This window comes from Manacus candei, unplaced genomic scaffold, assembly GCF_025592945.1.
Source record: "Manacus candei isolate 608988 ecotype Guabito, Panama unplaced genomic scaffold, ASM2559294v1 h1tg000018l, whole genome shotgun sequence".
Taxonomy (NCBI): domain Eukaryota; kingdom Metazoa; phylum Chordata; class Aves; order Passeriformes; family Pipridae; genus Manacus; species Manacus candei.
The window spans coordinates 3,502,031-3,514,261 of NW_026138066.1; the positions used below are offsets into that span (position 1 = coordinate 3,502,031).

At 36.7% G+C, this 12,231-nt stretch overlaps 1 protein-coding gene across 9 annotated transcripts in view; it reads left to right on the forward strand.

Moving 5' to 3' along the window:
- Positions 1–12,231, forward strand: part of ANO4 (anoctamin 4) — a 165,976-nt gene that overhangs the window by 102,619 nt on the left and 51,126 nt on the right. For all 9 annotated transcript variants that reach the window (XM_051784856.1, XM_051784855.1, XM_051784858.1 and 6 more), the window contains 3 exons: positions 3,652–3,783; positions 9,809–9,915; positions 11,779–11,834. In XM_051784856.1, coding sequence (XP_051640816.1) covers positions 3,652–3,783; positions 9,809–9,915; positions 11,779–11,834 — 295 coding nt within the window. The remainder of the gene's footprint in view (positions 1–3,651; positions 3,784–9,808; positions 9,916–11,778; positions 11,835–12,231) is intronic.

The following is a 12,231-nucleotide window of genomic DNA, read 5'->3' on the forward strand; positions in this document are numbered from 1 at the left end:
GCAGATAATGTCATTATATTCACATCCATGGGAAAACAAATCATATATTATCACTGTGTGCGGTATGAACATATTAAAAAGTATTTTGTATATTAAATTATGTCGCAGTGTGCTGGTGACTTTACAGTACCAGCACTGATCTCACATTACAGTATTTGCTTCTTTATATTAGTAAGTACCAAATGAGCACTCTGTGGAGTTAAGACATTTTACCTCTTGGTACAAGGTAATAGGTATATGCAATTCTTCTGAAATTTGTTGATACTCCCCCTCTTTCCATTCCCACCTTACAATAAATAGTATAGTGGCTGTTAACTTTGACATTTGTCTTAATTTTAATAAGGATATGGCTGCTTTGATTAAAGCAATGTCTCATCCAAGATAAAAATACCTGATGAGAGAAGGTCAAGAAGGAGTAGGTGAAGACTCTAACAGATGTGGTGTAGGAGGTTTTGCTTCATGTTCATTTTCTATTTCAATTTCTCAATGGGAAGAGGTATTATCTTTTACTAGTATTTAGTTCCTTAATTATGAGAACACTTGGGTTCAGATCTATAAATAGCTACTTGAGGTAGAAAAGCTATAAGTGAGTAGCTCCAGTGGGAAAAAAGAAAACAGTGAGCTTTATTTTCACTTATGTGAAACTTAGATACACAGCTTCAATAAAAGTATCTATTTCCTATACTCCTAATTCAGTGTAGATTACAAGTACTTGAAGCTTTTATCCATTTTTTGAGCTAAGACAAACATTATATTGTCACTTGGGCAAATGTATTTTAGAGAGGGCCTGTCACAAGACAAAACCCAGAGCAGGTCTCTTGCAACTTGCCAACATGACTTGGATTTTCTCTTTGAAAAATTCTAGTGATCTCAAAACTTCAGATAACAAGATTCCCCTTACGTATTTTAAAGGAAAGGAGAGGTATCAGGTGCCTATCCAGCACCTGCATGGTGTTTAAAATCAAACCAATACAATATCTAGCACTAGAATATGCATAAGGTTCTGTGGAAGCTGACCCACAGATAAAAATCAGTCTCAATTAAAAACTTTTTTTTTTATTTTCCTAACCTTCTCTTTCCTTTGAAAAATGATTTTATGCCTACCCCACTTCATAGTGAGAAAACAGTTTAGTTAAAAGTATTTGAGAAACGCTTTGTGTTAGTTAAACACAATATGTATTCAGAAAGAGGATACTAACTAAAGACTAGACTTGGGGAGCACGGGCAGGATTGAAGTGGAAGAGGTTCTCTATTTGAAACACTGTTTTAAGTGGCTAATGCTTCATCACTCCATACACCCTATTGTTCCTGTGTAGGTCACACTTTCCAAACCGTTTCCCTATTCAGCTGTATGTAAGCTTCTCTATAAGGGAAAATGAGACATGGATAAGCCTTGAAGAAGTAATAAAAAATAGTAGATTTTTAACACTGAGCATCTGTGTTAGCACCAACACCACTCTTTCAGCTGTTTCCTTTTGAAAGATGTTCCTGTAGAATACAGAGCCAGCACTGTTGATTGGTGGCCCTGTTGGAATGAGCTGCAGACAATTTAAAAATTTTGTCATTTTTCTTTTTCAAGGAGATTACTGGGGGGGGGGGGAAGGTGGAGGGGTGTTTTTCCCACTGTACTGCATGTTCTGTGCCTTGTAGAAAGGTTTTCAGCCTTTTCAGACCCCTGTTGCCAGCAGGTTCACTGAGCATGCCGAATAATCTGAGTCTTGGGAATGACAAACCACTAAAATTCTGGGTATACTCAGTGAGAAGCCAACAGGAATAATGCATTGCTCTTAAGTGGGGAAAGCACTCAGTCCCTTTGTGAGTGCTTGTGTGGTGTGATAAACCTGCAGTATCTCAAATGTACACATTGACTTGCAGGATGAATGGGGAAGGGTTGCAGATTCACAAGGGTGTTAATAGCTTAGAGAATTCAGATTATTTTAGTTAGCAAGAATGGAACAGGATATTTAGAAAAACCTTCTTCCTGATTCGCTTCCCTTTTCCATACCCAGACACACTAAGCCTGTTGAATATATAGTAGCACAGAGCTGGTGGCATTTACAGAGGAAAAACTGGAGGCCAAAAAACAGGGATTTCCCCCGCAGAGAACTTTCCCTTGGCACTCCTATCAGTGGCTACACAGACCAGCTCAAAGATGTCAGGCTGGATGCTGCAACTGAAGAGTTACAACGGATTGGGCCCCTTATAGGCCTGGGATCTGACATCTCACCTGTACAGACACTTGCAAACTACCTCCTCCTGTACTCCAAACTGCTGGGTCAGTGCAAACACTGCCTATGAAGAGTTTATGATTAATTTAGTGTAAATCTTATGTTATGTTTACACATATATTCCTGTTTGTCCATGCACGCAACACATTTCCCTCCATCATGCTATTCCCAGATTGAAAGTACACAAATGAGTCTAAAACAGGTAGAGCTGATTTGGTTACAATTTTTAAGTGTGTCCATGTTTAAAAACAAGCATTAGCTTTCTCATCCAAGGTAAAAATACCTGATAAGAGAAGGTAGAATATTTCAGGAAATATTATATGTATTTTAAATTAAAGTATGTAATACTTTCATGTCACTTTCTCACACACCCTCCCTCAAACTGACTGTGCAGAGCTCTCAGCATTTGCTGGTCATAGAATTATTGTACTGGCTTCTGTCAAAAACAAACAAACCACATTTCCAGTTCTTGTGCTTCATCCAGAACTGAACTTTAAGTTCAAAAGAAGTCAATTCTTGCCCTTTAGGCCAATTCTGAAAAGAGTCATCCAGTTACTGAAGTACCTGCATAGCCCATAATCTGGAGTCTGTGATTTTTGCAGCCTGGGATCACTAGGACTTGAAGTTTTTAGGGATTTCTGAGAGAGTAGGGCTCATTGTGCCAGATGTATCATCTTTCTTAAGCATTTTTCATTACAGGATCTTAGTATGGATTTGAATTTTATTTAGATTGTCTTCTCCAATCAGGCTTGATTCTTCCCTTCATTTCACTGCGTATCTTTACATGACTGCACTTGTAGTTAAATCTGCCCTTTCTCCAGCTTGATCATAGTGTGCTTTCACCTTCCAAATATAAGAATCTGCATAGCAGTCACCTGCTAACCTGTACACTGAGTATGCTGGTTTCATGGAGGTTGTAGAATTGCAAGAAACTGCAATTGAACCAAATGAACAAAGTAGCCTATTTTTTAATAGCATCAGTTGCAAGGTAAGAATCTGTACAGAGAGCAGTAAAGGGGTGTAACTTGCTGGGATTTAGCTGTCAAAGATCTCTGTCACAGTATCCAGTGTTCTAATGTTTAGATGTCCAAAATCTACTGTGTCAATTAAACTTGAACTTTAAGCTATCTGAAAAGCTGAGAAATAAAGGTTTAGAGACATGCCAGGTGCTTACTGGGCTTAATAAGATTATAGCAGCGAGTACCATCAGCAGTGTTGAGACAAAATAAGATGCTCCACTGCTGAAAGCTGATTGTTAATAGTTAAGTTCAGCGTGTATAATTTGGTCTACCTCAAAAAAAGTCAAAAGACATTACATCTTTTCTAGTTGTAAATATTAAGTGGCCTGGTTTGACAACTTGTGCTCAGTAATGTAGTGACAAAACCCATTATTTCAAATGCTCACACTTTTCATGTGCTGCAGGATCGAGAAACAAATAAGCAGGTTCCGAGGATGGTTGCCCAGAAAGCCAATGAAACTGGACAAGGAAACACTGCCAGATCTGGAGGAGAATGACTGCTATACTGCTCCATTTAGCCAACAAAGAATTCATCAGTGAGTATTTTATTACAATGGCAAGATGAAAACTTTTCATTCTGGATACACCTTTGAAAAAATCAATTTCTTAGTTCATGTCTTAAAGACTAGTGCCTTCATATTAGTTCTTTGTCACAAAAAGGGAGAGATAGAGATTCTGCATTTCTCTTAATTAAAGGTCCAGCTCAAAGCTAAAGGAAATACATTGGAAAGTTCCTTTTAATTCACTGGAATTTCAAATACATTCCTAAAGTAGTCAAACAGCTATTTTCTCTCAGGTCAGAATTGCAGTTGTTCTTTTTAACTTGAAGATGTGATTAAAACTTCTTTTCTCAGCATTTCTATATCTTTAGCATAATCAAAATTAGTCCTTCTAGCACTGATGGTTGAAATACTGATAAGGCATTTCATTCCTAGTTATGACTGTAGAAAAAACAGAACTCCAAAGAAAACAGACAATGTCGGGGGTTTTTGTGTTTCACTTTCACTTTTATGGAAGTAAAACAGCTTGCAAAATGCCAGTGTTTAGACCTACCAATATAAACCGATAAGTCTGATCAGACACTTTTCCAAGCATACCAATGGCACCAGTGTTGCACCAATGTCATTGACAAATCATTTGACTATAAGAAGCCTTTATTCACTTGCAAAATGCAGAACAGAAAAAGCCCCACATGACTTTCAGTGCTCGTGTTGCATTTAAGGGGTGTCAAATTTTGGATGTCTTATGGGTAGTTATAGTGTTTGTGATATGGGAAAGAATTGTTACCTGAGAGCAAAACCACAAAGAATAGGCAGCACTGACAAGGATACTAACAGAATGAATTACAGGTAGCTCAAAGCCAAAATTCTGAAATAGATGTTTTTATTCAGGGAGAAGCCAAGTTCATAGTGCTCTAAAATGCCTCACTTTGAATGAATAATCTTTCAGGGATTGGATGTATTAGCTGCAATAAGAATGAATAACATAAACCTCTACCACAAGTAGTGTCTTTCCAACAGCAGAAAAACAAGAACAGGTGCAAAACTCCAGGGAAATTTCAGTAGAAGCCTGTTTGATAATTGAGCAAAAAGATGGGTCAGTTGTTGTGCCCTGCAAGATGAAGAGTAGGTGCAAGTTAGTTTGAGAGTAGACCAGTGATAAAAAATTAATAAATTGGGATATTATTAATATTTTTATTAACAGTAATATTAACTGCTAACTTTCTGTAAAATTACTGCATATAAGAAAGGGGTTGGGTATTTTTTCATGGCTGAAAGGAAAATTGACATATATGAACCAGAATATTTTTTTCATTCTTCTGCCTGGCTCATGTTTGTGTTCATAAACTGGCATGAGGGATTTATTAAGTACTGTGTTAGTTTCATTAACACTCCTGCTGTTGCTTGGCACTTCTTTTACATAATTTGCAGACTTGGAAGCTTTGCTCCCCAGCAGGCCCAACATTTTCTGTTTTATTTTCTGCGTGTAGTCTTCCTTTCCTTTTTTGTGGGGACTGATAAAATATTGGCTGAGCTATCCTCCTTCTCCCAAAAGATTCCTGCTCTGACAGCAATTGTGTTCCTATCATGCTCCAGCCTGTTGGCTGCCTCTGTCTTGTTTTGGTTCACTAGAATTTTGAAATACAGTGACTTGTTCAATATTTGTCTAGTGAGCTGCATGCAAATGTTTTAATTTTCAATCCAGAGAACCACAATAATGTTTTAGGAATGTGAAGATAAATAATTACTGAAATTCTTGAGATGTTGAAATTAAGAATTGCCATCTACAGTAATGTTATGATAATTTAGCTTGCATTTTGTCAGTGGTAAGAAAAGTTCACACATTTTCATATTTGGGGTAGTTAAGGCTTTGTTGCAGTGTTCTTGCCATATCATATTGCCATTACAATGCAGTTATAATGGAGGCTACATAATTGTCACAGGCAGTTACTTATGGAGTTGGGTCAAGAATTCCTTATTTCTTCCATTCTTCATAGCTTCAGATGTTTTTCACATCATCAAAGAACAGGCAGTTTATCTTTTGTGATGTAGCCACAGCTTTTGCATGTAGGTCTCCAGTCTGATACAGATGATGTTTATTACATGGTCTGAGTACAGTCTTCATTTGTGATAGCTGCTTTTAAAAGCATGGAAAGACAGATGACTGACAATACTTACAATTCAGTGTCTAGGGAGGAAAATAGTTAAGAGTAAACCCAACAATGGTTGATCAGTCCTTTTTTCAATAGGAACTAATATTTTTTAAGTACTGATGTGTAAGGAGCACGGGCAATTTTAGTAGGTCTTGATATTGATCGTCTTTTTTTTTCTTGCATTTTTCTTTCTCATTCAGATGGAAAAAGGCCCAATGTGGAGAAAGGCTGGTTGTCTGAAAAAAATTGTTTGTTTTAAGAGCTAGCTGTCTGTCCTCCCTCCAAAACAGACAAAGAAGAAAATAAAAGAATTACATTTGTGAGATGTGCCTAAATATCTTTTGCAGCATGGCTTCAGGTTTTCTTTCACAGCGATTATGGCATGACTTAGAGGGTATATCCCAAAACTGTCAGTACAATAGAAGACCAAAATTCATCTTGTTTCTTAAGTAATAGAAAATCTCTTTTTGGAGGAAGGAAGTTCTACACGACTTTGCTTTTTTTTTTTTTTTTAATTGTGTGGAATACAAAATGCTAATTTTTGGGGTAGACTTCTAAGTAGTGTCTCTTTTCTGCAGCCACAACTTGGAAAAGATTTTATTCCGAAAATTATCAGTTACAAGAATGCACAATATGTGAAAAATGTTTTCCCTCAGACATGATTAGATGTTTTTCTACTACATCTTAGTTATTTTATGTAGTGAGCTGCTAGTCAGTTGGGAATAGTAACGGTAGCAATTAGCTGCAAATTCTTAGGTAGCTGTATGTTAGCTAGGAAAATACTTTTAATTGCTGTTTAAAGATTTCTTTTAAAGGCAATAAACTCTCTGGTTAAGTATTAGTTTAATATATAATTCAATAAACCACTTAAAATAAATATTTATTACTTAATGAAAATCAGATTAAAAATTTACACAATTAGGAAGACTAATATAGTACCTGGATTAATTAAACAAAAATGGCCCTGTTTACCAGAGGTTAATGGAGTGACTCTCATTTGTACTATGTCCTCTTGTGGTACATGAGGGCCTTGTTCTGTATCTTTTTCACATTTCCAAGATATGTGTCTCTCAGGGTGGAGTTACTTTTTAAGCTTTCTCTGATTTTCAAACTGATCGTAAAAAATCCCATCTCTACCAAGATGATCTATGCCCATATTCCCCTGAGCTGCCTCACCCCAAAATCATGGATGGATCAGGGGGCTGCTGCAATTAGAGACAAGGCACAGGACTGCATGGACACTTACTTATTTTGAACCAAGGTGGTCATTCTTGTTTTTAAATACATCTACAGTTTAAAAACTATATGTTGATAAATGGCTTTTTATACATGGGGAATCACAGTTCTGTAAATCCTGCTCTTAAACAAATCTTTGTGCTACCAAGCATTGCCCTGCAATGGGTTTTTTAAATTCTCTCTGATTCTGGAAGTTTTAATTGCCTGACAAGTGAAATGAAACAGGGCATCCCTGAAAAATACATTAAATTCATTCTCTCTCAGGTGAATATTTCTGAATGAACCAATTTAAATTAAGAAGTCATCTGGGGAAGACTGGTCTGGGGGAATGGGCAGAGGAAGATGGAGGAGAGATTCAGCACTTTCATGACTCTCTATTTTACTTTGGCACTTTTGAGGCTGTGATGTGCCAAATTGGAAACAGAGAGAGCCACTCTATCTGAAGACATTCTTCATCCTAAAGTGATCCTGTTTTAGGCATATGATATGAAAAATCCCCGATAACCATTAATAAACATTTCCTTTTAGATAAACAAAAAAAATTAAGTTAAAAGTTTAAGTTAAAAGTCAAGCAAAATGAAAATAAAAAGCAAATGCTCGTAATATACCCATTTTCATACAAATAAATTATAGAAATGTGTGGTAATATTCTCACTGGAATACTACAGGTTTATCTTGTTGCTGCTACTACAGCTGATGATTTACTCTCTGTGATGTTAAATGAGCTAAAAACCTGCTCCTGCCTCAGCCAACAACAGGTAGCTGGCTTCAGTTATTTACCTGGGAGTACACAGAGTTGGGCATTTTTCCTGTGCTAAAGAATACACCACTTATATAATGATTACTACTTTGGACAACATTTGTGCTCTTAGTTTGTACTTCCTCCAGCAGTAGGCATTTTCTTGGAACACCCTCTTAGGTACAGTGAGTGTCTGACATCAAATGTTTCAGTGTCTGTGGATCCCATAGAGCAAAGATGCACATTGGCAAGTCCATGAATACATCCTCACTTTGTAGCTTTGTAGCTTTGTAAACAGACCACGACTGGTCAGTTTTTGGCTTGTGTATCTTACCAGTACAGCAGAAAGTAGCCTTTTCCTGACTTTTGCTTCCCCAAAATAGTTTGAAAAGTAAACCCATTTTTTTTCAAATGGGTTTTCAAATATTCAAGAGCTAAATTTACCATTAAGGAGTTTGTACAACCTGCAAAATTACCAAAGAGAATGTATGAACAGGAATTCACCTGTAATTTGTTCTTGATTGAATTTACATTCATTTGAGGCCTTTCTTTAGTCAACAGTTTGCTGTGCTTTGTTATCCATGGAAAGATAGTTTGAAGTTTCCAGTTCAGAGTCTAATTAAGAAGGCTACAAATAGAATTTCAAAGCAATTAACCTTCACTGACTCTTCATGCCTCTTACAGTGTGAATGTAAGAGCAATTTTTCCACACTGACATTTTTAAAGGGAGTTTAATTAAGAATCAGCTGTGGCACCTTTCCTCACAGAAGTACTCTTATTATCTTCATTTGGATTTTCCTTTTGAGTAAGGACACCTCACACAGATAAGACTTACAGGACCAGGCTAATGGCTATAGCTGTTGTGAGACAAATCACTGGCTTTATCTACATATATATTAACTTCATGGCTAATAAAAATTATAGTCTATTAATCCTTACTTATTTTTTATCTTACAAATGAGGCAACAAAGCAATAAAAACCTGTCTCATAAATAAAGCCTAAGCCCTTACTGAGCCTGAAGACAAGCTGTATTGCTCTTATGAATATTCAAATCCTTGAGCATATTGAAAATCTAACAAGGGCAGCAGAAACAGAATGGCTGAGTAAAATGTTCCATCTTATAGCAACAAAGGTTAAAAAACTCACTAGAAGTCTCTGCCTTATACAGTTTATAGCTCGGTAATGTCTGATAAATGTTTACGTGCACCTAGTTTGAAAATGTCTTCAGCTCTGGCCTCTGTGAACTGAAATTTGAAGTGTGAGATTTTCATAGACTGAGAAAATCTTTCTCTGAATTCTTTATTGGATGCTGTAGACCATGAAATAGCCTTGATGGTTATTCTGTGAATATGGATTTACCAGTCACATTCAGAAATAAGACAACCTGGAGCACAAAAATTTCAGAGAAAGAAATATCCATGGAAGGAAAGGGTAGTGGTTGAAAGGGGGTCCTACACTGAGCTGCCTGATTCTCACCTGACAAGAACAATTCCTCTGATTTTTGAGATAAATTGAAACTTCTCTGGCATTGCCCTAATTTATGTCAGCCTCTAACTGGGATGTTGGACACATAGCTACAACTACTTGAGATATTCTCAGCCTTTCGGTGCTGAACTTACAAATGTTATGTTTTTGCAAATTTTGTGCAAGTATTGTGTAGTTTTCAATGAATTATCTAAAAGTGATGCTTATCGTGATGAATACTTTCTCCAGACTTCTCCATATAATTCATTCTCTTTGTTAGAGAATGAATACTGTTACTGACATTACCTCATCTGGGGAAGTATCTCAGTCTAGTATCTTTAACTCTCCTTGCACTTCTTCACATATTGTGGATTTTTAGTGTGCTATAAAAAGTAACAGAACTAAATATTTGCCTTAAATGTGCTACTATATATTTCTGAGATGCCTTTTTTTTTAATTTTCATGCAGCTTCATAATACACAACAAAGATACTTTCTTCAATAATGCTACAAGAAGTAGAATTGTACACCATATCTTACAAAGAGTGAAATATGAAGAAGGGAAAAACAAAATTGGTAGGTACTGAGCAATGTGCTTTTAATCATGGGTTTAAAAAAAGAGAGGAGAAGTCTGCCTGGGCTAAGAACAGACTACTTTTCTTCCTTTTTAATCAACCCCAGTTCTGAGCTGTTTACATCTCACCTACTGCTGTTGTAGCAGTTTTGCCTGGAAGATGTGATCATTTCCCTGTAATTTCAGGCGGCTTTCACAGGCACGTGTCGTGACATGGGATTTATCACCTCTGCAAGGGAAGAGGCTGATTTAAACTGGAAATACGAACATATTACAAGCAGTGGAGAAGCAGATAGACTCATGTGGGAAAACTTTTGCTCCTCCATAAACATGTATTTGGAAGGATGGCAAGATTTGTGCTTCTGTACGTCTCAGCCTATAGGGCTTCTCCCTGGATACCTGTCCATCCCTAAGAGAGATGAGAAGTACTGTATCCCTGTAGTTGCTGTAGTTCAAAAGGGAATTTACCGCTGATGTCCTCAGTGCAAAAAGTGCTGTACATAACTGTGGCTTCACTTTCAAATAGTGAGTGGAGTGGGCATTTGCAGCAGCACATAATGCAGGTCCAGGAGAGCAGGCAGTGACAGAAGAGGGATAGAATACAAAACAGTGGCTGCCTTCTGTGATACAGAGCACATGCTACTTGAGTACCACCTAGAGTGTGGCATCACAAATGTAGAGGCAAGCCCCGTAAAAATCTGCAGACTATTTAATTTCCCTGCTGTTTAAACCCCACCTTTCCCAAAGAGGACGAGAAATATCCCAGAATGTCACTTTTTTCTTTCTTTCTCAGCCTCAAGGATGAGGGCAGCAATAGCTTAAGCAGAGCAGCCCTTGCATCTAGTACACACACTTGCAGTCCCTGCCTACCTCAAAATCCCAATCTCCCTCACATATCAACTTGTGTTGTACGTACAATGAATACAACCTTGCAGTGATCACTGGGTAGAGCAAAGGGCAGCTTGGCTGTACAGATTTTGCTTTTCTGCTAGAGACATTGGGAGAAAGCATATTCTGCCAGGCAGATACTGATTGAAAGTGGTATTCACATTGAATTAGTACGTCTCATTGCTGTGTTCTTTCTGCTATCAGTCCCTTGTGAATTAGGAAAGGAATCAAGGCTCTATGCCTCTTGGTCAATAGGGTTCAAATGCCATCAGGCTATTAGTCTGGGTATTTTGTTTTGCATTTGCTAGTAACTCTTCAGTCCTATTTTGGTGAGTTTCCAAGTGAAAAACACCCTAACCTCAGCAAGCATTATTATTTATCTTAAGGCTCTCATTAAAGAGGGAAAAGGCCTGAGTGAGTGGGGTGTGCGTCTCGTTTGTTTTCTGATCTTGTACTGCTGCAGCCTGTCTTCTTCCTGTTCTGTTTGTTCAGCAGCTTTCATAAGACATAAATTGAACATATTTTAGAAAGTTGTTATCATATGGAAATTCAGAATTTCAGTTGCTTTAGTGGCCTGCAGTGTAAAAACGTAAAGAGCTCCCCTGAAGTTTTCAGCTCCCAAGATATGCAACCTTTCATCTAAATAGCTTTCTTAGACCATATTTTATGAGGTCAAACTTCAATCCAGCTGTGAGGTTTCCAATTTCAGTGAAGTTACACTAAAGGTGGATATAGAAAATGAATCTTTAAACTTCTAGCATAATAAATTGTAGATTCTGATTAATATTTGAACAAGTCTTTGTTTGTATTATATCATAGTTATCAAAATCTATAAAAGAATAATTTTTCTACATGTATCTTGTACTGTCAATGGACTTCAATCTTCATTAACCAGTTATTATGAAAATGTGTTTTGTTTTTTACCTAGCAGTTTTTCTACTCCTATTGGTAAATAATTGAATACTTTTGATTCTTAGGTCTGAATCGATTGCTCAGTAATGGCTCCTATGAAGCTGCATTTCCTCTTCATGAGGTATTTTTCTCAGTTTTTTTTTCTTTTTGAACAGACATTTTCCACAAATTTAATCCTTAATTGTATAACCATTTATTCTCAATCTTATTAATATTATTACTCTCTTACATTCTGTGTCTGCCTCTGACATACCTCCCATTTAGCAATGGTTTTTCCTTGAGAAAAAAATGGGGAGTTTTTCTTGTAAAAAGAGATGAGTAAGGAGAGTTGTTCTGGATCTATTCTGTAAAAAGTATTTGCATTGATAAATCAGTATATTTTTCAGAGGGGAAAAAATATCATGTTTTTTTGAGATTCTGCAATTTATAGCCATTGACTTGAATATCATTTATTGTAAATTTCTTAGGAAGAATAATCTCAAATCTTAGTGAAATCAGATGATATTTTTTTAATGTCG